Genomic DNA, 26,668 nt, shown 5'->3' with positions numbered 1-26,668 from the left:
GTTTTTAAACATCTTGTGTTTCAGGATGGGCAGTCCAGGACCGTGAGACAGTTCCAATTCACAGACTGGCCTGAGCAGGGAGTGCCAAAGTCCGGAGAGGGTTTCATCGACTTCATCGGTCAGGTGCACAAAACCAAGGAGCAGTTTGGACAAGATGGTCCCATCTCAGTCCACTGCAGGTCAGTGACATTGAACAATTATGGAAGGTAGTGACTGTGTGTGTCTCTCTCTGTGTGTGTGTGTGTGTGTGTGTGTGTGTGTGTGTGTGTGTGTGTGTGTGTGTGTGTGTGTGTGTGCACCTGGTGGTTCATTTATACAGTCTACCTTTTACATAGGTGTGTGTGGGTTGCTTGCTGTCATCATTGTAGGTCTTGAGCAGAACAATCGCTGGCAAAATCTCTTCTATATCTTAGGAGTAGATAATGAAATAGACATTTCATTCCATTACTCACTGAAGTCAGTGATGCAGACAGGGCAGTTAGTGTTTAAAGCAGACAGGGCAGTTAGCGCTTTAAGCACCAGCTGTATGATGGAGTGCCATGTTAATGGACTGGGGTTTCAACCACCGTCTCTCTCCCTTGTGTGGCAGTGCGGGAGTGGGGCGCACGGGCGTCTTCATCACCCTGAGCATTGTGCTGGAGAGGATGCGCTATGAAGGTGCGGTGGACATTTTCCAAACTGTCAAAATGCTGCGAACACAAAGGCCCGCCATGGTGCAGACTGAGGTAATACTAATACTCTCTCATTCAAATATTCAATCAAAAACAAATCATTAAATATTCAAATATATGGTTGGTCAAATGTATAACACAAGTAATCACACACCTGCCCACAATGTACTGTAATACACACAACCCCATGCAGGGCACCTCGCCATCAAGAAAGTAGTCTATTTAAATTATACACAACTGTGAGCAGTAAGCTTGTTATTTTATGGAGATGTCAATTCTGTAAAAAACTTTCTATACTTTATTACATTGCAGGATGAGTACCGCTTCTGCTACCAGGCCGGCATCGAGTACCTGGGGAGTTTTGACCATTATGCAACATAAGAGAAGGGGAGATCGCCATCAACTCAGATCCCTTTCCCCCAGTGGTCCACGGAGCTAGAGGAGAAAACACACTTGAGAACGCCACAGTACATAATGAACTTTACCAAAAAACACTGACTGATTTCATCACAGCAAGAATGATTAGTACATCACCGACATCGTTTGGTGTTTCCAAATTTCAAAATAGTCAAAAAAATGTTAAAAAAAATTGAAAAATACATTTTAAAAAAAGCAACAGCAACACATGCACTCTCAGGAACCTGGAAGGACTGGATCTGGGATGTCATGTGTCACACTGCAAACTATTACCTCAGTGTTCAAGTATCCTATTCAATATGTCGTGATCAATTTTCTAAAAAAAAATAGTGGAGAGAAAACCTATCAAAAATCCTCAAAACAAGTAATTATCAACACAAACAGTTCAAAGCCTGGAAAAATTGCTGCATCTTCAATCGGAGTGACAGTACACCAAACTGTTTTTGTTTGCCAATGGAGCTGAATGGTTTCAGGTCGGACAGACAAATCTTCCTATGACTCAGCTGACAGAGAAGACAGCTTGTGGCTGCAACGAGAAGAAGGACTTCGATTGTGATCCATCTTGAGAATGACAATGCCATCAGAAACACCCATTAGTAACAGTACCAATACTGAAGCAGACCTTCTACCTTCAGTGCCTCGAAGAGTAATTCAAGTTTGGAAGCATACAGGTGTCTCTGTCTAAGGTGGGAGAAGAGGATTGATGGTGTCGTATGGTCGTTTCAGCATACAGTACAATACCAATGTGAGAGGATATGTTTCATTGCAACTTTTAAAGATAGATCTGAAACCTGGTGTACACAAACTATCTCTCGTGATCATAAATGGAGGGGTCATTATCTGGCCAATATGTTCCTGTAGGTAGTTTTACCATTTTAGTTTGTTTCCTTTTAATCACAACATGCTGCTTATATTGTGTGTATGCCGCAAAGAGTTCAATGTGATGGCTTGTATAAGACCAATTACTATAAACCCCTCAATGGACCCACCCAGGATTGACACTATAGCACATTGTTTTCTAATTGTTTTCTAATGGTTTGCATCCTAAAAGGATCACTGAAAGGGAACCTCCGCATCGTTTCCCTTTTTGACATTCCTTTATCTGCAGATTAGCCAGGAGATGAACAACCTGCAGTCTCTTCCTCTCTGAAATGATCCTTTTGAAGTGAGGAGATGCACTCAATCTCAACCGATGCACAGGTTATGTGTCAGGTCAGAGAGCCCAGATATTCAAGTGTTATTCTACTAAGACAGAGACACTAATTGACAACACTGTCATACTGAGATCCTCTCTGATCCAAAAGTCTTCAAATATTTTATACAATTATATTAGGTGGTGATCCTAATGGGCCAAGTGGACCTACGCATATCGAACCTACGAATCCCGAATTTAAGAAGATAATATATCAACGCAAAGTTAATATTTTTTACCAGACTGAAATAGATCCAGTTTATTTTCCAGTGAAATTTGGAAAATATTTCAGTCCGTTTCAGTTTGCACAGTTTTTTGATCCATAGGTAGCACAAAACTTGTTGAACTCGTACAGACATGTTAGCACAAGCTATGAAGAGGAAGCCAGTGAAGTGAGGTCCAAAAGACACTAAAATGAGCCTTATTGTTGTTGTCAGATATTTAACCGATATTATTTTTTATTATTTTTGTTAATATTATGCTTGAATTTTTTATTGATTTATTTATTCATATTGCGTTTTGGACTACTTATATGAATATAACCTAATGAAATGTTGTGTAGTTGGCAAGCAAATGTTACTGTACAAGGTTCAAATGTACAGCGTTGTAATCTGTAGCCCTCTGGAGTTTTTGATATTATTGATATTATCATTATTATTATTATCATTGTGCTCTAAACTTTGACCACTGAGCTCTAAACCTTGGGTCTCTGATGATGCCATGTAAGCACAGGAGCCACAGAAAGACACTGTCACAATTGCTGATGGCAGCCTCATCCTTCTGGAAGCACACGCACAGTCCCCAAACCCCAGAATGAATTCTGTTCTAATCATTCGATTGTTCATTCAATTAGCTGTTAATTATTCACTTGGGTGACCGCATTTTTGGCAGTGAATGCACAAAGGACATAGCATAATAAATGTTATTATTCTGCTGAGTCCTCTTTCCTGTGAGCACACTGAGTTCTCTGTCATTCTTACCCAGAGAGGAGAATGGAACAGCATGCCCAAGGATAACACAACATCTCCCATCTAAAACGGAGAGCAAAGCTGGGGAGCACAACCCATGATGTCCGTCATGCCAGTGAAGGAGGGGCTTTCGCATGAGTTTTGGAGCAAAAGGCACAGAATAGCCCCCCCCCCCCAAGTGTAGTGTCTTTAATGTGACCTACTGACTTAATCAAATTTCCAAGCACACAATTTAATGTAAGACAAGGATCAAAACCACCCGAGGTCAGTGAGGCTGCCCAAATGGTACTGAAAATGTACTGTATGAGGGTCAAGTGCTACTAAGTGTTTCAACTTTCAACCTGTTACTTCAGACTCTGTTGATTGATTTAGAACCATGTATGTAGATATGTTGACTTTGTATTAAAACAGGATAACTGAATATACTGTAAACTGATTCTTGGGTTCCTTTATTCAGCATGCACATATAATCTAGTATTAACTTTCACTGCTGAACATTGAATGCATTCTGTGCTGGGTACTGTATGGTCACTTTGACACATCTGAGTAATTAGTAAGTTCATATCCCTGCCAACCATTCTCACGTTTAACATATACTTATTCTGTTTTGACGCCACACCAGGAATGGAAAATTACAGAATGAAACATGCACCTCTCTTTCCTTGCCACTAGATGGTGTAATTGATCAGGTTGGACGGACACAATGCAGCACTCAGCGTCTGTTGTCAGTCACAGAGATCAAACCATGCTTATATTCTATCATTTGATTTTCTTATACTAAGAGCCTACTTTTAGAATTCTACTAAGCACTTTGACTTTTTCAATTTTTTCCTTTAAATGTTAATTTCCAAATGCCTTTGTAATGGCCCACTGAAGCCATGAATGTTATTTCACACAGTGAAGTTTCAGATTTCAACCCACCAACCCATGTCTCTGGTAACCTAACTACACAGACTGCCTCAAGGTGGACTTCTATTGTTTGTAGTGGGGTCCTATTTCCACTATGGGTCCATTTTGATTGGTCCTCTCTTTGGGCAAGTTCCCACTAAGGACTTTCTCAAAACAGCTATTTCCCTACCCACCGTCCCCACTGATAAGATATACCTCAAATCTATTAGTCTCTTGTGTTTTGCTGTTTTTTTTTTCTCTTTGTCAAAATGAAGAGACAGCGTGGCAAATGGAGATGCCCGGCAACAGGGGACAGTGAGGACAGCACCACCACCGATGGATCCGTGAGGTCAGTTCTTGTCACTGGTAGGGGTACATGACAGAAATGCGTGGTGTACTTTTCAAGGTAACATACACACTGAGGAGACATTCACTAGCCAGTCTTTCCAGTGCTAAACGCAAGATAACAATGGACAAACTGGCAATGTCACTGTCAAAATAACTGTTATTACTGCAATATAAGCCAATCTTCGATATTGGGCTATCAATCTTGTTATTATTATTATTCAATTAAGCTACACTCGATGGATAATTATTAAGGGCAACATTATTATTATTATAATTATTATAATATAATTATATAATAATTACATTTTATTTCATTATGTTTATCAGTATACTACAATAACAATGACATGGTAATATGTAAGTATAGAAACTTGGAGAAAGTTGTCTTGTTTATGGATTGCTTGTTTTTGGAGTTGATAAATATATGCTGTAAAAAGGGATAAGGGGGGGTCATGGTCCAAACTTACAAAATGACAGCAACTAATACAGGAATAAATGATGGATTAATAAAGTTTAAAGGTTGCAGGCAGTTGCTTTAAAATGTGATGTCAATTGCCAATTGCTCTAAACAAACAAAACAGCAGTCAAGTCAATGCACAGATAATTGTACACATAACGATAGTTCTCTACACTTGAGGATGTTGAGTAATTCAACAAAAAATGCCCTACCAGTCAGTCAGACACAATAATCAGACACTGTTGTTATTTTCTTGTCAGATACTTGCTATTCTTTTTCATAAATATATTTGCAACTCATGTATGCAGAACATACAACATTCTGATTGATAAGGGTTTCAACAGCATAAATCGATAGACTTGTGTGGTCAACATCCATCAGCAGACAGCTTCTTATGTCCTACCTCCAGTTTGTGGAGTACGTAAAGAACTGGATGATTTTAGATAGCTGTCTCGATGGAAGTACGTAAAGAACTGGATGATTTTAGATAGCTGTCTTGATGGAAGTAAGTAAAGAACTGGATGATTTTAGATAGCTGTCTCGATGGAAGTACGTAAAGAACTGGATGATTTTAGATAGCTGTCTCGATGGAAGTACGTAAAGAACTGGATGATTTTAGATTGCTGTCTCGATGGAAGTACGTAAAGAACTGGATGATTTTAGATAGCTGTCTCGATGGAAGAAAGTAAATAACTGGATGATTTTAGATAGCTGTCTCGATGGAAGTACGTAAAGAACTGGATGATTTTAGATAGCTGTCTTGATGGAAGTAAGTAAATAACTGGATGATTTTAGATAGCTGTCTCGATGGAAGTACGTAAAGAATTGGATGATTTTAGATAGCTGTCTCGATGGAAGTACGTAAAGAACTGGATGATTTTAGATAGCTGTCTCGATGGAAGTACGTAAAGAACTGGATGATTTTAGATAGCTGTCTCGATGGAAGTAAGTAAAGAACTGGATGATTTTAGATAGCTGTCTCGATGGAAGTACGTAAAGAACTGGATGATTTTAGATAGCTGTCTCGATGGAAGTACGTAAAGAACTGGATGATTTTAGATAGCTGTCTCGATGGAAGTACATAAAGAACTGGATGATTTTAGATAGCTGTCTCGATGGAAGTACGTAAAGAACTGGATGATTTTAGATTGCTGTCTCGATGGAAGTACGTAAAGAATTGGATGATTTTAGATAGCTGTCTCGATGGAAGTACGTAAAGAACTGGATGATTTTAGATAGCTGTCTCGATGGAAGTACGTAAAGAACTGGATGATTTTAGATAGCTGTCTCGATGGAAGTACGTAAAGAACTGGATGATTTTAGATAGCTGTCTCGATGGAAGTAAGTAAAGAACTGGATGATTTTAGATAGCTGTCTCGATGGAAGTACGTAAAGAACTGGATGATTTTAGATAGCTGTCTCGATGGAAGTACGTAAAGAACTGGATGATTTTAGATTGCTGTCTCGATGGAAGTACGTAAAGAACTGGATGATTTTAGATAGCTGTCTCGATGGAAGTACGTAAAGAACTGGATGATTTTAGATAGCTGTCTCGATGGAAGAAAGTAAAGAATTGGATGATTTTAGATAGCTGTCTCGATGGAAGTACGTAAAGAACTGGATGATTTTAGATAGCTGTCTCGATGGAAGAAAGTAAATAACTGGATGATTTTAGATAGCTGTCTCGATGGAAGTACGTAAAGAACTGGATGATTTTAGATAGCTGTCTTGATGGAAGTAAGTAAATAACTGGATGATTTTAGATAGCTGTCTCGATGGAAGTACGTAAAGAATTGGATGATTTTAGATAGCTGTCTCGATGGAAGTACGTAAAGAACTGGATGATTTTAGATAGCTGTCTCGATGGAAGTACGTAAAGAACTGGATGATTTTAGATAGCTGTCTCGATGGAAGTAAGTAAAGAACTGGATGATTTTAGATAGCTGTCTCGATGGAAGTACGTAAAGAACTGGATGATTTTAGATAGCTGTCTCGATGGAAGTACGTAAAGAACTGGATGATTTTAGATAGCTGTCTCGATGGAAGTACGTAAAGAACTGGATGATTTTAGATAGCTGTCTCGATGGAAGTACATAAAGAACTGGATGATTTTAGATAGCTGTCTCGATGGAAGTACGTAAAGAACTGGATGATTTTAGATTGCTGTCTCGATGGAAGTACGTAAAGAATTGGATGATTTTAGATAGCTGTCTCGATGGAAGTACGTAAAGAACTGGATGATTTTAGATAGCTGTCTCGATGGAAGTACGTAAAGAACTGGATGATTTTAGATAGCTGTCTCGATGGAAGTACGTAAAGAACTGGATGATTTTAGATTGCTGTCTCGATGGAAGTACGTAAAGAACTGGATGATTTTAGATAGCTGTCTCGATGGAAGTACGTAAAGAACTGGATGATTTTAGATAGCTGTCTCGATGGAAGAAAGTAAAGAATTGGATGATTTTAGATAGCTGTCTCGATGGAAGTACGTAAAGAACTGGATGATTTTAGATAGATGTCTCGATGGAAGTACGTAAAGAACTGGATGATTTTAGATAGCTGTCTCGATGGAAGTACGTAAAGAACTGGATGATTTTAGATTGCTGTCTCGATGGAAGTACGTAAAGAACTGGATGATTTTAGATAGCTGTCTCGATGGAAGTAAGTAAAGAACTGGATGATTTTAGATTGCTGTCTCGATGGAAGTACGTAAAGAACTGGATGATTTTAGATAGCTGTCTCGATGGAAGTACGTAAAGAACTGGATGATTTTAGATTGCTGTCTCGATGGAAGTACGTAAAGAACTGGATGATTTTAGATAGCTGTCTCGATGGAAGTACGTAAAGAACTGGATGATTTTAGATAGCTGTCTCGATGGAAGTACGTAAAGAACTGAATGATTTTAGATAGCTGTCTCGATGGAAGTACGTAAAGAACTGGATGATTTTAGATAGCTGTCTCGATGGAAGTACGTAAAGAACTGGATGATTTTAGATAGCTGTCTCGATGGAAGTACGTAAAGAACTGGATGATTTTAGATAGCTGTCTCGATGGAAGTACGTAAAGAACTGGATGATTTTAGATAGCTGTCTCGATGGAAGTACGTAAAGAACTGGATGATTTTAGATAGCTGTCTCGATGGAAGTACGTAAAGAACTGGATGATTTTAGATAGCTGTCTCGATGGAAGTGCAACAATGAGCACATGATGCTGTGGGGCTCCACCCAATAACATTAAGAGTGATGGGAGCTGTGCTATAAAACCCAGTAAGGGACACAAGCAAACATTTCACACAGTATTCTTCAAATACCATTAAATACAGTACTTACATCATCCAGTATTCTTCAAATACCATTAAATACAGTACTTACATCATCCAGGAACATTTCACACAGTATTCTTCAAATACCATTAAATACAGTACTTACATCACCCAGGAACATTTTACACAGTATTCTTCAAATACCATTAGAATACAGTACTTACATTATCCAGGAACATTTTACACAGTATTCTTCAAATACCATTAAATACAGTACTTACATCACACAGTATTCTTCAAATACACCATTAGAATACAGTACTTACATCATCCAGGAACATTTTTGTTCCTTACATCCTTCAGAAATAATTGTCTTTGCTACGTATAAATCAGCTGAGCATCTACATGTCTGAAGAACATTAACAAGGATAATAAGTGTTCAATGACAACAGATTGAATTGCCTTTTATTATGATTATGTATTTGTTTACGGTAAATACATTTTAAAAAGGGATTTGGTTCTTCTGTCTGCAGCTAATAGCTTAGAAACAGAGTGCACTTGTGGATGCACTCATCTGACCCCAGACAAGATTCTGGAAGTTTCTTTCCCCAGAGACAATGCAAGAAGATGCATATCTGAATCCTTTCTCACTATCTGCGTGTCAGAGCATTGCTCTTTCACCTGCTGTACTATGATGCCAGCCGCTGATAAACAGTCTGGTGGCAGGTGTGTCTCCTTCCGTGAAGAATCTCAGCCTCTGTTCCCTCTCTTCTTTGTGTGCGTCAGGCTTTTCTCGGGGATTGAACCCGAGATGCCGGATGTGGGGAACCAGCGCTTAGCCCAGTGTGCTAATGAGAGGACCCAGTTGCAGGATGTTGAAAAGGATGGTTTATTGCAAAACAGTGGTAATCCAAAACACAGGAAAGCAGTGGAAAATCCAAAAACACAGAAGATCAGGTGTAGGCAAAAGGCCAAAAACTAAAGAGGTACAAAATGTAGCTTTCAGGCGGACCTGAATACAGAGCTACCTGAGGCGGCTTGAGAACCACGATGCGACACGTACCTTAACCACACACACTTGTCTCCCTGGGAGAAGACCAAGCCCAAAAAGTCCGTGAGAGCACTAGCTGTGTGGTTAGGCACTGCGTGTCTTTGCACAAAGACTAAGTGCTTGAGAGCACTGCTGACTAAAGTGCGTGAGAGCACTACCAACAACAGTCTAGGAACAAAAACAATCTAACGACCCAATGAGGGCCACAGAGATTAGCCAGGAATTTATACCCTAGCTAATAGAGGGAAGTGACAATCACAAGAACACGACAGGTGAGAGCACACAATGGGGAACAGGTGAGAACACAAATCACAATGGGGAACAGGTGAGAACACAAATCACAATGGGGAACAGGTGAGGGCACACAAAGACAACAAAGGCACATGTGGACACAAATGAGTTCATGATGTCCCTTTGGCCACCAGAGGCCGCCAATGTGCCAAACGGTTGCCCAAAGTCGTGACAGTGTGACATCCAAAGCATACTGCATTATATGCCTTTCTAAATATAGTTATTTTAAGAATAGAAATCAGTGTGATGCTACAACTCACAGAGCTTTTTAGACAACCCTCCCTGAGTGTGCATGACGTCTGATTCTAAAATATGACTCCCTTGTGAAATCCAGCATTTTGGGCCAGAGTTTTGTCATGATGAGTTTTGTAACTCTACCTTGTGGCCCAACACTATGGCCCTGGCCAGGGCCTGTGAAGACCAACAAAGCTTCTGAAACATAAACCCAGAGTTCTGGCAGCGGGGGTTACCAGGCTGATGGTACAAATAGGAGAGGAACGCCATCTGAAACAAACGATCTGAATCAAACATCAACTCTCCTTGGGTGTGTTTATGCAAGTCGTTTTTTTCTCTGACAATTTCAAACTCAGAAACTATTACATAATGGAGGGTTATTTCACAGTGGCATGTGAATTATATTTGATAACCATAAATTACAAAATATCTTCTTAAGGGAGAGGTTCGACTGCCTGCAGGCAGAGCTTAAGTCCCTTTATATCTACACAATAGAATACCAGACACCAGAAATGATGGTTCCTGATCAGTGTGTTCTTCGCTTCCGATTTTGGAGTGGCTCACAGGTGTGGTTGTCACGATATGTTGATGTGTATTTTTGATAATTGCCACATGGCATTTGGTATGGCTTTTGAAAAGGAAACAGAAAGTAGGTGGATATCTCCAAAGGGCTCAAACATACACAGACAGATGCCCAAACGCCCCATGGCTCAACTCTCACAGTTTCAGTAATTTATTTCGACTGTCTGTGTCACCACAATGCCTCGCTGTAAACCCGCCAATCAGAGCAGAGCTCATAATCATTATTAATGAGCCTACCAAATAAGGGACAACAGCTTGTTTCATTCTAAGGCCAAATCACAGGGTTGTAAACGGACGTGTGAAAACCACATCAGAGAACAATTTCAAACACTAAATCAATGAATTCTGTGGTACCTTGAACGAAAATGTGTCAAGTCACACGCCCATTCATTCCTCCGCCTGAGCTCTCATGGCAGGAGGTTCAGCCTGTGCAATAGTCATCATGTGTTTTCTAAGAAGCGCGTGATAACCTGCCACCAGTAGCCCAGCGCTGGGGGGGGGAGGGTGGGGGGGGGAGCTTCCTGGTCCATCTGTAGGGCTGGGGGGGAGGAGTTTCTGCATGCTGCTAGGACTACAGTAAGTCACCTCCTCAAGCATGTGTGTAAATGAAAGCAAACCGCTGAAAGAGAGTGACGGTTAATAGTAATAGAAAGAGAGAGTGGCAGACAGACAGGGAGAGAGGATTGACATAAGCACTAGAAACACCAGGAATGAGAAGAATGAACAGGAGGTATTCGTTGGACAGCTTTGACTCCCCTGTGTGAGTACATTTCTCTTCTAAACTCCATGCTGAAGTGTGAGAGCTTATTGCTATCATCATACTGCATAAATAAAACACTGTCTTACTCTGTAAGACTGACTACACAGACAGTGACAGACTGTAGCTATACTTGTTTCGGTAAATGAGTGTGCACATATCTGGTCTTTCTCTCCATGTTGTGTGATTAAAGAAATATAAGAGAGAAACTAAAAGTAAGAACATCTTTCATTCTTGAAAAAGAGTTCACAAGGCAGAGCATGATGGGTAAATTCCTTTTGTTTAGAGACTGCAAGTCTTTCAACAAATCGCACTGATCCGTAACAGCAGATCTAACAGTGCTGTCTGTTCAGTTGCATTAAATGAGGCTTAAATGATGCACCCATTTACCGTCTCAGGTTGTGTTTTCCAGTAGTTGGCGGCATGAATGCACTCTGGGTGCACCCTGCTGCTGGTGAGATGGTATCAGACGGCTCACGTGCCTGGGAGTTGGGAGAACTGGTTCCTCTACTTGAGATTATTTTAGTGTCTTTGCCATTGTCATGCATCACACTCTCTGAGTAAATACATGCTTAATGAGCTTATCCCAAAGCTAATCATATTTCTTCATTACATTTTACATTTTATTTGGGTACATATGAATTTGTTGAGTTAGTTAACTTCTTGCTTGCCGTCATCATTCATTGGTAATGTAATTGAAATAATGGAAACAGAAAAAGAACAAAAAGAAGTTGAAAACCCTGGCCTGATAAAGTCTTAGCTCATAACATATTCTTAATTTTGTTGTGAATAAAATTATTTCTGATACCACTTTACTGGAACATAATCATATCAAAGACAATCAATGTGTTGTGACAAAACAGTAGCACTTTATATATAATGTACTACAGATATTATGTTGTGATGACTCCATGCCAGGAGAGGGTCTGTGCAATAACCTGTTCATGACGTGGTAATGTCATTCCTATGACCGTGGGTTCAAGTAACGTGTAACCACATCTGCATCGGTTCATATTGTGCCATACTGTACTCGATACATGTGATGCCATCTGCATTGGTTCATATTGTGCCATACTGTACTCGATACATGTGATGCCATCTGCATTGGTTCATATTGTGCCATACTGTACTCGATACATGTGATGCCATCTGCATTGGTTCATATTGTGTCATACTGTACTCGATACATGTGATGCCATTCTGGCAGTAAAACAGCTTTGACGACTGGATGGTATCAAGACTTATTTATAAACGGAATAATTACACTGTTACATTTGTTTTTTATATATGCATAATCTCTGCATCTTCAATCCTGGGCCACAACAGCCCTGACAGCAGATTTGCTAGATGTTTAAGTAAACATTACACTGTTGTCATTGTGGATGCTGACTGAGCCGTGTTTGTTGGTCGTCTGGTTTGTCTCAAAGCACGTATTTGCATTTGACCAGATTTTGAGCTTCAAAGCAAGCCTGCATGGAAGCTGAATGTACAATCAGATAAAAGCCTGAACAGAATGCAGAACAGGAATAGCCACACGCAGGACTCTGTGTTCCCACAGCATTCAGTAGTTTGTAGAAGAGTACAGTATAGAGTGCACACACCATGCCTAAGCCTACGGCATGCATAAGGTAAAGCTCTGGGCTGAATACAGAGATGTCTTGGGATATGATGGGAGAGCCTTGACGCTGTGGTGCCCCCTGACTGCAGATTAATAGTGTTTCTCCGACATGTTGCTTGCTCAGTGGCCCCTGACTGCAGATTAATAGTGTTTCTCCAACATGTTGCTTGCTCAGTGGCCCCTGACTGCAGATTAATAGTGTTTCTCCAACATGTTGCTTGCTCAGTGGCCCCTGGGAGAATGGAGGAAGGGCCAAAGCGACGGGCCCCAGGCGAGGCTCCGAGGCCCCCAAGAGGGCACATCTGGACGAGGCCCATCAGCAGATCGTAGAGTTCAACAGGCTTCTCAACCAGAGGGCTCTCACCAGGTCAGTCTCTCCAAACCACTGAAGCAAGGCAGTGTTAGTGAGAGAGAGGGATAGAAAGAGAGAGAGAGGGAGAGAGAGAGCGGAAGAGAGAGGGATAGAAAAAGATCGTAGAGTTCAACAGGCTTCTCAACCAGAGGGCTCTCACCAGGTCAGTCTCTCCAAACTTTTGAAATTTATTGTTTGGAGGATAACCCCTTGAGATGCAGCATCTCGTTTTTGAGGGGGTCCTCAAACCACTGAAGCAAGGCAGTGTTAGTGAGCATGTCATCGCGTATTGTGTTACTTTATTTCACATCACACAACAATCTTATATCTGTCATGGATGCACACTCAGGTTAAATCAAACAGGTTATTGTTTGGTGGAGTGTTATTTCAACCTCTACAATCATTGCATTCAACAGGCAACAAACTATAGAGGAAGAAAGTTTAAACCAATCAGATGGCATCATCACCCACCATGTAAGTTTACATTTGGATTTATATTTACTCATTTAGCATTCCGTTTTGTCCTGAGCACCTTACAATACAGTACAGATGCACATGTTTATCAGTATGGGTACTCGATTGATATCATGACCTTGGAGTTGTTAGCACCTTGCTCAGCCACTTCAGCCACTTCAGGGGCAGAAAGGTTTTCCTTTGGTTACATCGATGCATGATGGTAAAACAAAACAGGGGGTTGAGTCTAAATAAACACACATGGCTCCAAAACCTGGTATTTATACATCTTTTCAATTCACAGAGATTTGAGAATCACAAAAAAACGTTCCGCAAAATGTTCCCAGAAATTCCAGAGGAAGAAGACCTGACTCATGGTGAGTCGGCAAACAAGGCCTTCCTAATCTCCGTTCTTCATCTGTTTAATCTGTAGTGGCTGTGACTGATTCGTTGACTTGTCCTCTCCAGCGTTCACCTGTGCCCTGCAGAAGGAGGTGGTCTATCATGGCAAGCTTTATGTGTCCAGCCAACACATCTGCTTCTATTCCTCTGTGTTGCTCAAAGCCACCAAGGTAGGATTAGTGCCCCAGTATTCTTCTTCATGTTTTACAGGGAGATTACTGGGAGATGCTTCAGTTCCATAAACCTATGAGGTTTTCTTGCATTGAAACAGGTTTATGTATCCTATAATACGAGTTTTTAACCTGGGCTCATCTGTTTGGGTCAAAATGTTTCCAAGGGACAAAAAAACAACAAGCATCTGCGTCAAAGTAAACCACTTGTGTTCGCCGCTGACAGGCTCATAATGCTATTATAAGGACCCCTACAGAGATAGACCTGTGTCTGTAGAACAGAAACTGAAACTGACACCAACATCTACATCTGGTAGAAATATTAACCTGTAGTTCATGAATAAGAACTATTCTACATGGACTTCTTCTGTGAAGAGAAACTGTTGGTTTATCAGGCCCGAAAATACTGCACATCTTGAAATGACTTTAAAGCTAGAGGTTAAAGAGCTGGCTATGGATGGTTGCCTGTGATGCTATGGTTGCATGTTGTCTATGCTGCTTTAGGTTATCTTAAGAAACATTTCAGAACATTCAGAGGTTTCTTTATGGAGACAACTTTATGGGGGCTTTTTAGGTTGTACAAAACACTTGAGGGGCAGAGAACCTAAGATACAATATTCACCAACCTTAAAAATGGTCTTGGACTGCTGCTAAAAGCTTGAGATGAAATTGTCAGGTTAATGTGTAGTCATGTTGTCATCCAGTCCAACTGAAGAAAGTAGAGTCTGAAGTGCCTGCACTGCTATTGTCCCCAGGTGATAATTGAGGCGGAGAGCATTCAAGCTGTGAAGAAGAAGAACACGGCAAAAGTGGTGCCCAACGCGCTGTCGATAATCACCAGCAACGGAGACAAGGTACACATCAGCTCAGCAGGGAACATTAGTGTGAGTCCCACTTTAAGTGCTGAGTGAATAAATGGCAGGTTGCATTAAGCGTAGAGTATAGGCTTGGCCAGCTGAGCTGATGGCTATTGAGCCGTTACGCAATGACATAGATCATAAGGGGGCAATTATCCAGCGGTAACCATTGTTTTGCGGCTAGTACTACAGTGTACTTGGAGACTGTTTTGTCCTGCGAAAAACATGTAACCTTGTTCTAATTCCACCCACTTCCCTTTGCTTTCATTCCTAGTACATGTTTGTGTCACTACGAAATCGGGACGTATGTTTCAGGCTTATTTTAACAATGTGTCCTCAAATTCAGGTTTGTGGATATTTTTTTTTCCCCCTTTTTATTGGTTAAAATCCTACCTCTGTCAAGATGAATCGTAATTCAGTATGTGAAATGAAATATGTATCACTTCAACCCAGGTCAACAGTGAAATGAACAGTACCCAGATATCCCCGGCTAGCATTGACCCAGAAATGGACATGGTAAGACCACTCATATCAATCTCATTTTCAACTTAAGTCTCATTTCTATGTTGATTTCCCAGCTCATTACTCCAGGGATCGTGATGACATGATCTGTAATTACCATTCTGTCCACAGATATCCAACTACTCTAGTCAGGATGAGAGTGTGAGTCGGCGGACCAGTGTGGATGACCCCCTTCCCTTCGGCTCGTCCTACACCTATGCAGACCTGACCAAACGTGAGCATTAGCTATAGGACACTAGCTATAGGCATAACAGACATCAGGGCTGCCAGCAGGAGATAGCTCCTTCAGGCAGGGAAGTGTGTATTGAGGGGTTCATTGAGATGATCTTAGAGACAGACAGAAAAAGACTTACTTGATACCTTTAATTCCTAATGTAGCCTCTTTAGAATGGCCCAGGACCAGGTCAAGCCCAAGGAGCAGCATCAGCAAGGATGACCATTCCACAGAGGATGAAGATGCAGGTACCAACGACAATAATCTTTCAAATAAGTTTGTAAAGGAGTCCAAATTTGGGAGTTGTATTTGACTGTAATCAAGTTGCTCGTACTTCATGTATGTTTTCAGCAGGTGGATCGCGGATGTCTTTTGAATGGGAGAAAATCAAGTCATTCTTCAGTGTGAGAGAATCCAGGATGAACTCGCTTATCCTCCTCTATGTCCTACTGTGAGAACCAACTTAACTTCATTTCAGGCATTTAAAATACTGACTGGTCTATCACATTCAAAATACAGACAGGTCTATAACATTTAAAATACTGACAGGTCTTTCACATTTAAAATACTGAAAGGTCTTTCACATTTAAAATACTGACAGGTCTATCACATTGACAGAAACCCACCATTTAAAATACTGACAGGTCTATAACAATTTTTTTGGCTGCTCATTTCTTTAGTAGTGATTGATATATAAATGGGATTCACATGTGCTCTAGACCTCTGTATTCCCCTTCATGAAAATCATACATCTTGTTTATTAGATTCATCTAAATTTAGATTAACCATGATCATCTGTGTTTGCCATATGCACTACAGCATGTGACGTCCAGAATGTCTGTGAGGGAATACTATATAAGAGCATAAGCCAGTCAAGGGTCAGGTTGAACTACCAATCAACCCTAAATGTGTTTCAGCAGGAGAAAATGTAGACAATATTATCACGAGACAATACGAGACACCAGGAAATGTTTCTTTGTGGATATTCTCGGCATGTGGTCATTCTGGATCCCTGAAATGCTTCTCAGGAAATCTTCAGGTGATTAAACATAGATGTCACCCCTGATATCAATGTACTAAGAGAACGATCCAGTCAAGGTCATTTCTGTGTAGAAGAGCACTTGGTATCACACACACAGTATCTCATTTACAGCTTCAAAGTTCATAACATTGGACAAGCTGCAGCTACCACATTTTTTGACACACAGGGGGCGCTGCACCTGACACATTTCAATATCTCAGGAACCGCTTAAGCTAAAATGTGGTATGCTTATACTCGGCTGCATTTGCTCTCATAAAGTTCCATTTGGGTTGCTCAACCACATTCAGCAGCTAATACATGCTTGAGTGAATGGATGACATTTAATGGAATTGTGTAGGCTCATTAATAGTGCCATATAGAAGTTATTGACCCAATTTCAAACAAATGTATCCAAAAGATATCATACAAGTTACACCATGTTTTCCTCTGTTCTTTTGACATGGTTTGGTCTATCTTAAAAAGTCATCAGCTTTAAATCCTTACAGAACATTTACAAAATCATTCAATCTTTTGCCCTAATGATTTCTGTTTCTGCAGATATTTTCTAATTTATGATAATATATACCCCTGTCCTGTGCGGTTGCACAGGCGGTCATATAGTGTTACTGCTTCACACCTGCTTTTTGCCTATGACACTGTGGGGGGAAAAGGTTGTAAAAAGGTTCCTGTTTGAAAAAAAAGAACCAAACACATAAATATTCCAAAATGTTGTAAATGCAATGAACAATATTTGTTTTTGTTTCTTAAATAAAAAAACAATTGTGATCAATAAATTATCATAAAAGCTTGATGTATCAAATATGATACAAACAATCTTATATGTAAATGACAAAATTACTTTTTGTATTGTCAAGAGGTCCAATAAAAACTTTAATAATGAGAATTGCCTGGCTGACATTGGATGTGCCAGTCTTTACAGGGTTAAATTACAAGTACATATATATATTTTGTTCTTCATTCTTGCTTATTCTCTCACTTTATGCAGCAGTCATATTATGTACCACTATGCGGTACGTCTGAGGACTGAAATATGCATATTGGTGATGTATAACATGTTTGCATCTATGGTTCCAGGGTTGTGCTGCTCCTTCTGTCATCTGGCTACATTGGTCTACGCATAGTGGCCTTGGAGGAACACTTGAGTGCTCTCAGCTCTGTACAGGAAGAGTGAGTCCCTTCTTTAGACTTACGTCAATTTTTCATTGTACCTTCCTTATGATAACAGCCTGAGCTTTTACAGACATACACATATTGATAAGTTACAAATAATAAGTACAGCACCGGCCACAGTAAAATGTGTAAAGGCAGTTTAATTTGCAGAAGTCTATAAAATCAGCTTTGTCATGCTGAGAGTGGAAACTGGTTCATTTGTAAAGCAGCTGGGAGAATTTTTTTTTATCTGTTGCAAAATCAGACATCACATGTGCTGAAGAACTCCTCTAATTGGACGCCACAACTTGTCACCTGTTGACTCGTAACAGGCACTCCCTGCAGTCGCAACAATGGATATCGTCATATTTGTCTCTCAGGTTTTCAGATGTAATCTTGTTATCTTTTAATGGTGACTGACATTAATTTAGCATTGAGTCTAAATAAAAAAAGCTTTGCCTCATTTAACATATTGTTCTATGGCAATTTACTGAAATGTATGTGTGTGCATTGGGGTGTATATGGCTCATTAAACTAAATATTGTTTTCACTTCCTCTTCCTCAGATACAAGGAAACATAGCCTTTCATTCTTATGAAGACGTGAGACGTCACATGTTGAAGCACACGGAGGGCAACATTCCTCTCCATTCAGCCAGGTGACGCAGCAAAGCACTCGGACAGAAAAGAGGAAGGAGCAAAGACCAGAAGGAAGAAGGAAACCGCCCAGACCACCAACTCCAGATCAAACAAGAAATCCGTCATCTCAAAACCTCCCACTTCTTCCATCTCCATGGCTGTGCAAAGCCACAGGTGGGAGATGGGGGTGGGGGAAGCCACATTAACATTCTTATTCCATCTCACGGTTTCTACTACATCCCCCAGAATGCCATTTTAACACTGTACATACAATGCATCCATGCCAGGGTTATTACAGAAAACTAAGACTGAAATTAAAACTAGCAGTGAAAATAATTTTGTGAGAGACACTGGCCTTATGAGGACCGTGAATGAATCACAAATGTATAAATAATATATAAGCATACAATCCTAGCATGCCATTTTAACATATTCCAATTTTTTAAAAATTATCAATTGTGGTCCTTTTTTTTAAGTTTTTCATATTTGTGTACAGTAGGCCAAGACTGGTACAATGTAAACAAATGAAAGAAAATATGTTATTTGGTAGCAAAATTGTATATTTATGTTTTATATCCTTTATATTTATGTTTGTTTTGATAGGTCTGTCCCTGATAAACACTTGAAAAAATAGTTAATTGCGATTTCTTGAGCAGCCTAACTGTGGTCTGTTATGACTGTCTTTCTTCACAACCTTCCATAGCCTACATTATCAAACATTTCCAAAATGAAATTCTTAAAAATGCTTTTGCATTTGAAACCTACAATTTGGAAATCTCTACTTTACTTTACTAATTTAACAAGGAAAGAGGTTATGGCTGTGGTCCCTTGTAAATGTTCAAACATAGATTTCCTGTATATTTTCACAAATCAATGTTGATTTTTGATTGTTCAAATATTAGCTAAATACATTAAAAAATGTCTTTGGAGAGATTTAGCCTCTGACATCCATCCAGAGTTCAGGAGATTTTAAGACAACGCTATGAGTTGCTAGAATTCTGATTTGAAACATGTTTCAGTGCTTTATGCTTTTTCTTTATGTGAATGTTGGAACATTTTTATGAAGTAATGTTTCAAGTTGGCCACAAGATGGCAACATCATAAGCTTAAGTGAATACCTAGAAAAATCATTTTTCATAAATGAAATAAAATAAGCACCTAAATCAATTTTTTTTATGTGTTCCTGACAAGGCATTCCCAGCTCAATGTGTATTTTCCTCTCATTTAAACATGTGAGTAGGTGTTTAGTCAGTGTTAGTGTTTGAGTCTTTGTGGACAGATGAGTGATATTTCATGGTACACCCTAGAAGAATTCTCCAGAAAGGGCCGAGACATTACAACCCTAAGCTCAAATGGCTGCAAGAGCTGCATGTCGACAGACTATGAAGGGCGGAAGTGGCAGGATCAGTGATTACCACTTACTTAAGCCTTATAAAAATAACTCATCAAACCTTTATTTTTGGTCTGAATCCCCTTCAGAAGATGAACAACTCATTCCACTAAATCCACAGATAGACAATTAGCATTATTTGGAGACAGTTGCTTTATTCGTTTCAATTACAATACAACAAATAAACAAACAAACAAAAAAAACATTAAAATATTCTTTAAAATGGAAACCACTTCATATATGGAGCTAAAGACTGAAGACATTTCAGTCCCAAATAAATAGTGTCATTTAGTCTCTCGAGTCTCGATGAAGTCCATTAAAAGGTCAGTCACCACTACAGGACACTCTAAAATGGCCTCTGTCCATTTATAAGCAAGGTCCCTTGGTTTATGAAATATTATCTTTTTACAAAAATAGATTTGGCATTTTAAGTTCGACATCCATGTCTCTAAAGCACATTTAGTGCACCAGTCAGTAAGGTTATATAGAGCGGAAGAGATACAAAAACAATAACGAACAAAAACCTGTAGTAAGGAAATACCAAAAGACATACAGGACAGAAGACCAACTTTCAAATTGGCAACAATTATTTCGTTTGCGTGCAAGGTTACTCAAAAGAAGCCTCTTCCCTTCCCAACATGCTTCATGTATCCCAAAGACGTGAGTTCATCAGATATGTAGGCAGAGCATATTCACTGCAGCTCAGGGACACCTGAGGCGGTTCATTTCAGCCACTGAGGACAAACAAGCAGTGTGGTTTCAGTCAGTTGGCTTCATAGGCCAGAGGAAATCACAGGTCGATTCAAGTGTAGTGTGTGGTCCTTCTAAATTGTCTGCAGACGCCACATATATGCTGCAAGATCAGCAACCACATCAGGAAAGCTCCGGGCAGAAGCAGGGGGAGGTAGAAAGAGCAGTTAAGAGCCGGTGAGAATCCAAGTGGTGGTTTGCGTATGGAGAAGAGACAGACCATGTGACTCATGTACAAAGAACTGGGTTGGAAGTTCAAACCCTTCAAGTTTCTGCAAGGCCAGGAATCAAAGGCCAACAGATGAAATGAAAGCAACCTTAACACAGACACAACAAAAACCTGGGGACAATTGGCATGAAAATATATACAGACGAAACAAAAGATAAGCAAACAAAAACAAACAAACAAAAGATGCAACCAAACAGCTGCCTGGAAGAAAAAAAAGACAGGCACAGGGGCATGACATTAGGTTGTGCCCATCTGACTAGACACATACACCTGCTCAGGCTTGTGCTGCCAGTTCCTGGCCAATAAAGCGGCGCAGACGCTCCAAGTACTGGCTGTAGAGCTCGATGTCGTTGTGCCCAGCTCCCTCCACCCACAGCGGCTCCACAGCCTTGGGGCAACGCTCAAACAAGGCCAGCCCGTGGGAAAAGTCAATCACCTCGTCTTCTGTGCCATGGATGATCAACACTGGAGATGTGATTTTGGACACCTTCTCAATGCTGTGGGGGGGGACATGACAAGAAACATCAGCAACTGTAACAACCCTTTTACACATTCGAGGAACAGTGTATGAATGACATATATAACTATGACTTCATTAACCCTACCCATACCACACAAACCCTAACTAGCAGGCTTAACCTACCCCCTACACTTATTTGTGCTCCTCACGGTCAATACCACGTCAACAGATGTGTGGACAAAATGAAGTCAGACAACTGAAATAAAGCGTACACACAGAATAAAATCCAGGATCTGAAATGCATACAGTGGTCTGCAATAGGTCCAACACTTGACTCACTTGGGGAAGGCATCAAAGCAGTAGGTCTTCTTGGTGTCTGGGAAGGCCACCCTCATGCCAGAGGTCAGTGGGGAGTGCAGGACCACGGCGGCACACTCGTACCGTGATGCCAGGTCCACAGTGGGCACGGTGCCGATGCTCTGGCCGTACAGAATGATGTTCTCTGGACTAATGCCATACCTGTGTCGGGAAAAATGTGGCCAATCATTTGCACCAGAATGTCTTTTTTTACTACTGTATATCCCACTTATTACTGTATTAACTGTATTAATCGTACTTACACCATACAATACTTCTTAAACATTGTATTACTACTACCTCATAGCCTGACGTTGTCATACTCATAATTCTAGTCAGAATATGAGTCTGATACCGCTCCAATGGGCTGTGATTATGGGGCGTGTTTCAACCGAACCAGGAAAAAAAATGCCTCTTCGCTCAATTGGATATATCTAGAACCAATCAGAGCAACGTAGTATAACCATAACGTAGACCATGGGGCCAGCTGATACATTAAACTTTTACCGGATCCCGTAGGAAGGACGGCAAAAACATCTTTTCGATCGACAAATGCCTTGATCGCGTTTCTCTGTTCCTCTTTCAGAATGAATGTGCTGTCAATGTCTTCTAAAACAGACTTGAATCACCACATTTCAGCTCTCCAGCGGCAGCCATGTTTGTTGAAAACGAATTCACCCCAAAAGCTCTTTGGTGACGTGGTTGATTACGTTACGGTTGATCATCTGTCCATCATCGTATAAAGCCCGCCTTGACAATTTGATTGGTACGGCAATGTCTGTCCGCAGATAATTTCTCCTCAATGGAGTAATGCCAGACCGAACTTTCCCAACCAAAAAATGTGTGGGCGGGGCTAAGTTCGGTCTGGTATCCAGGCTAACTACCTCATTCACTTCATTTCACTTATTACCACCACTAATACTTACACCTGCACTTTTTATATACTTATCATATCTACACTTCTTAACTCAATTGCTGCAAGTCCCAATTCTGTTCATATTACATATATATTTCTTACTGTACATATCTATTTATTTATTCACTTATTCCACTTTACATATGCACATACTCTGCACTTTTTTTGCTATTTTGCACTTCTGGTTGGATGCTAAACTGCATTTCGTTGTCTCAGTACTTGTACTTGTGTGCAATGACAATAAAGTTGAATCTTATCGAATCTAATCTAATCAATGACACTGGTTTTTAGACAATGTTACATTTCCTTGGTGTGGTGAGGTCACAGGGTTATGGCCCTGGACACCCGCGTGTGAGGCCATGTGTGTTGAGTGCTCTCTCCCATCACCACTCTCCTGTTAATATAGCCTCTTGCATGTGGGATTTCTCCAGGGCATTTATGTCTTGTGATAATGGTCATTGTTTATGATGGTATATAGATACCAACAATATCCACAATTACGCCTTTTTCATCCCACCAATGTAATGCATCCGTGCAGGTGTGATTCATTTCAACAGTATGGCCACCATATGAATTCCAAGAGGAATTTCACACACTGTTGTTGAGGACTCCCTCAAGTCACTGATATGCAATGTAGGTATAACTGTAAGGGCTCCCGAAGCAGTGCGTGAGTGGTGACAACATCTCTGTGCCGAAGTTAGACGTCCCAAAAGTCTATATTACCTACAATGATGACAACATCGTTTTGAGTATTAGAATCCCCATAATCAACAGATAAAATGCCATTAAAAAGTACCTGGTCCGCAGTGCATGCCATGCTGCATCAATGTCTGCATACAAGTTCTTCTCTGATGGTTTTCCTGTGCTGACCCCATATCCAGAATAGTCATAGGAAAAAATGTTGCAGTTTATGCGAGTGCCCAAGCCAATATAGAAGCTGCTCATCTGTCCCAAGTCCACAGCATTTCCATGGGAGAACAGGACTGTGTACCTGTAAACCAGAGATGATACAGGTCTAAAAGGAGACTTTGAAGGTAAAAAAACAAAACAATCTAGTCCCCAGAAACAGTTTATTATTGACAAACCATCGAATAAACTGTCTAGTGTTAAGTAGTAGCAGTAGTGGCCGAATAGTTCGTGAGCTTATCACAAAAAGTAAAGATTAGGTTCCCGTATCACTCACCTGGCTGAGGGAGCACATCGGATGTACATACAGCCCACTTTGTTTCCTCTGCTGGATCGCGTCAGGAAGACCTCAGTCCCATCCAGTTCTCTCTGGGAGTACTGGAACTCGGCGCGTTCGCTCAGTTGCAGCTTCCATCTGCCTTCACTTCCACTTCTATCTCCACCTCCAACGCCGAGTCTTGAGCGCAGCCCAGATGTCCCTAAATTGGACGGGACCGGTTGTCCCGAGTCTACATCTGGCAAAAGTGCATAAGTGGGTTCCGGGGGCAAAAACGCTAACTTCGCTGCGATACGACTTGGACAAGGTGGACAGCAGAAGAGGCTGCAGAGTTCTCCAACTGACAAACCGTTCATCTTCTATGACCAAATGAAAACTTAACCTGACAAAAGAAAATGAAACAATTAGACAGAACATAGTAAACAGACCTCAAGTGTACGTGCAAAACTTAAACTTAAAGATGTATCAACGGAGTTGATGTTAACCTCACCGCGCAGCTAACGTTACCATCGACGTTGTTAGCTCGTAACCCATTTTTAACCCAAAAGCATTTGATAAAAACAGTCACATTAATTAACAGCGTTAATGATAACGGAATAAAGGGGCATATTCTTCAAAGTTGACGTTGAATGACAGTCAGCACACACAACAAACCATCAATTAAGCTTGCATGCAACATTTAACAACAGTGCAAGTTAACGTTGGTTTGGTCGAATCAGACGGTTGAGCTGACATTACGTCTATTTTTTATTCACACAACATAAGGTACATTGAAAGAAAACGCATGATTGTTGCCGAGTGATAAGGTAAAAGGATAAGGTCGTGACAAGAGGAAATGTTAACTTAAAGCGAATTTGATTTCGTCAACGTCAAGTTACAAGCGACGAAAGTTAGCCATTATTCCAATAAATTAACGTTACAACCAAAGTGTTAACTTCCTATTCCAAAGCATCGCGATGAAGAGAGATTAAGTAAACAGGGCCTTTAAAAAGTGTATACGTACCGATTGTGGCCCTTTCGACAACAAAAACATAAGTCTAAGGTTGGGTAGATAACGTTAGGCTGGCTAGCTAACAAGAAGTAATAGTAACGTTACCATAGCTAACCTTCAGGACAGCTAACATTAGCTAGCTAACAAGCTAACGTCAGCAAACAACAACAACATAACGTTACTCACTTACCACAATCCCGTATAGGTGCAGACCTAACAACTTTCCCCTAGACATCAAAATGCTGAAATATACTCGGAGCAGCTGATCTGAGGCTTTGTATTCATGCTGATCTCTGAAAGCTCAAACGTCACATTGAGGGTTCGAGTAGGTTTGCCATGGGCGTTTGCTAGCGAGCAATCTAAAAGGTAGGGTAGCTAGCGAGATTCTATCCCTCAGCTACCGGAAATTACGACCATGCATCCTTACGTCATTCAAAACAAAATGCCATAGAATGGCAGAGAGTAGGCTACACCTTGAGGCCTTTTCCAAACCAGACCCTCCCCACTCCCAGACCGAGACTGCGGAGGGCACTCAATGAAGGGGTAGGGTGTGATACACGGCAAACTTTGGGATGCTCTTGAATGAAAAAGGAAATTGACGTCAGAGTCGTTGTCATTGAAATAACGAACATAATACATATTAAAAACACCCTAAAATAGGCTACGTTGTCGAGACTCGAGACCCTGGGATATATAGGATTTCTTATTTCTTTCATTATGTCCGTGTGGAGCTGAATGTAATGTTTTATTGACGTTAACCTGCTGTAATATGTAAACCCATTTTTGTCACTCTTTATAACAACCCTGATAGCAAGAGGCCAGTGGACTGCTGTTTTCCCACTGGTGTCAACCCTTACCATTTTCATAGATGTTACCAGTGCGTAACATAAGTCTAAAATTGACAGTCATTTTTCACCTTAAAGAGCCTTCTAGTGCCGGGACTTTTTCTCTGTGCAGCTGATGTTTTAAATAGACTATGCCAAGGATATGATTGAGAAATTCCTGGAAATGCTAACATTTTATGTTATCTTCTTAATACCCACACTCAATTTAACTAAATATAATGGTGGTCTGAGAGGGGACCTGAAGTGGCACATCCCAAGTGGGATGCTTAAGAAAGATGATTCAATGCTTCCTTTCTGATCTCCTTTAGCGTAGGGTGCAGTGGATCATCCTTTACGAAAGGAGAGGAGAGAAGTAATACTGTTCACTACAACACAACATTTAAAGACCCACATCAATAACATCCACCAATACATAATTATGTAGCCTAGTGTAAGTGCAGTCGGATTCTCTCAGCACTGCGGTTGTCTTTTCCTAAGTCTTTATGAATTCCCCTTGACATCTTTCATTGACCTCATGATGTTTTCCATCGAGATCAAGTCAAAGTTCCACTCCCTGTGAATTGGTTTGGGATGATGGACCCTCCACGTGGACGCGCAAATGGAATGGAAGTGGGTAGGGAGAGGGCGTAGGGTCCAGTCTGGAAAAGGCCCCCTGTTTCAGGGAGTTGATTCAAATCAGACCATATACAGACCTTAGGCCTACATTTCAATATGTGATAATAAAGCTTTAATGTTGTGCCGTGTAGTGGGAGTGATGCGTGTGTAGTTGCCTGAATTTTCATGTGAGCTTGTCATATGAAATACTCAGTGTTCAGTGTGTAGAATGTTAAGTCTAATAATTTGATTGTAGAGTTCTAATTTGGAGTGTTATATGTTTCCTCTCTAATGTTTTGGTTGGCGATGAAGAGTCAGTGTGTTGTATGAACGCCCCTAGTGGGATTTTCCTGGTGTTTTAGCGTCTTTGTCTACCCAGAGCCTGTAAAATGTGTCTGCGTATATAAGCCCACTCCAT

General features: G+C 40.6%; 3 protein-coding genes and 1 long non-coding RNA gene across 13 annotated transcripts in view; 2 read left to right on the top strand and 2 right to left on the bottom strand.

Moving 5' to 3' along the window:
• The window catches only part of LOC105903858 (receptor-type tyrosine-protein phosphatase S-like), a 73,268-nt gene extending 69,588 nt beyond the window's left edge, over positions 1–3,680 (top strand). For all 8 annotated transcript variants that reach the window (XM_031560131.2, XM_031560136.2, XM_031560137.2 and 5 more), the window contains 3 exons: positions 25–179; positions 590–725; positions 984–3,680. In XM_031560131.2, the coding sequence (XP_031415991.1) occupies positions 25–179; positions 590–725; positions 984–1,052 (360 nt within the window). In that variant the 3' untranslated portion in view covers positions 1,053–3,680. The remainder of the gene's footprint in view (positions 1–24; positions 180–589; positions 726–983) is intronic.
• The window catches only part of LOC116218433, an 18,674-nt gene extending 9,396 nt beyond the window's left edge, over positions 1–9,278 (bottom strand). The window contains exons 1-2 of the long non-coding RNA XR_004162848.1: positions 9,268–9,278; positions 4,174–4,179 (exon numbers count right to left, since the gene is read on the bottom strand). This is a non-coding gene — a long non-coding RNA (uncharacterized LOC116218433). The remainder of the gene's footprint in view (positions 1–4,173; positions 4,180–9,267) is intronic.
• A 1,752-nt stretch (positions 9,279–11,030) lies between these two features.
• On the top strand, positions 11,031–19,702 carry LOC116218420 (GRAM domain-containing protein 2B-like). 2 transcript variants are annotated; one of them, XM_031560065.1, is made up of 13 exons: positions 11,031–11,122; positions 12,964–13,104; positions 13,506–13,563; positions 13,847–13,919; positions 14,011–14,114; positions 14,870–14,968; positions 15,246–15,317; positions 15,425–15,487; positions 15,605–15,707; positions 15,872–15,955; positions 16,059–16,158; positions 17,824–17,916; positions 18,464–19,702. In XM_031560065.1, exons 1-13 carry the CDS (start codon positions 11,073–11,075, stop codon positions 18,477–18,479), a joined length of 1,056 nt encoding a protein of 351 aa, XP_031415925.1. In that variant the 5' UTR covers positions 11,031–11,072; the 3' UTR covers positions 18,480–19,702. The 2 variants fall into 2 exon arrangements, with proteins under 2 accessions (XP_031415925.1, XP_031415926.1); XM_031560066.1 differs by lacking the exons at positions 11,031–11,122; positions 12,964–13,104 and adding an exon at positions 13,113–13,252.
• Positions 19,703–20,063: 361 nt separating this feature from the next.
• On the bottom strand, positions 20,064–25,340 carry abhd17aa (abhydrolase domain containing 17A, depalmitoylase a). 2 transcript variants are annotated; one of them, XM_031560068.2, is made up of 6 exons: positions 25,002–25,340; positions 23,821–24,202; positions 23,434–23,628; positions 21,704–21,883; positions 21,548–21,620; positions 21,326–21,401 (listed from the first exon to the last, which is right to left on the bottom strand). In XM_031560068.2, exons 2-5 carry the CDS (start codon positions 24,174–24,176, stop codon positions 21,587–21,589), a joined length of 765 nt encoding a protein of 254 aa, XP_031415928.1. In that variant the 5' UTR covers positions 24,177–24,202; positions 25,002–25,340; the 3' UTR covers positions 21,326–21,401; positions 21,548–21,586. The 2 variants fall into 2 exon arrangements, with proteins under 2 accessions (XP_012687311.1, XP_031415928.1); XM_012831857.3 differs by lacking the exon at positions 21,548–21,620 and having other exon boundaries at positions 20,064–21,401; positions 25,002–25,339.
• Between the last annotated feature and the right edge of the window lie 1,328 nt (positions 25,341–26,668).

This window comes from Clupea harengus, chromosome 22 (assembly GCF_900700415.2).
Source record: "Clupea harengus chromosome 22, Ch_v2.0.2, whole genome shotgun sequence".
Lineage (NCBI taxonomy): Eukaryota > Metazoa > Chordata > Actinopteri > Clupeiformes > Clupeidae > Clupea > Clupea harengus.
The sequence above is the reverse complement of the archived record's forward strand: the minus strand, read 5'-3'. Positions and strand labels throughout refer to the sequence as shown.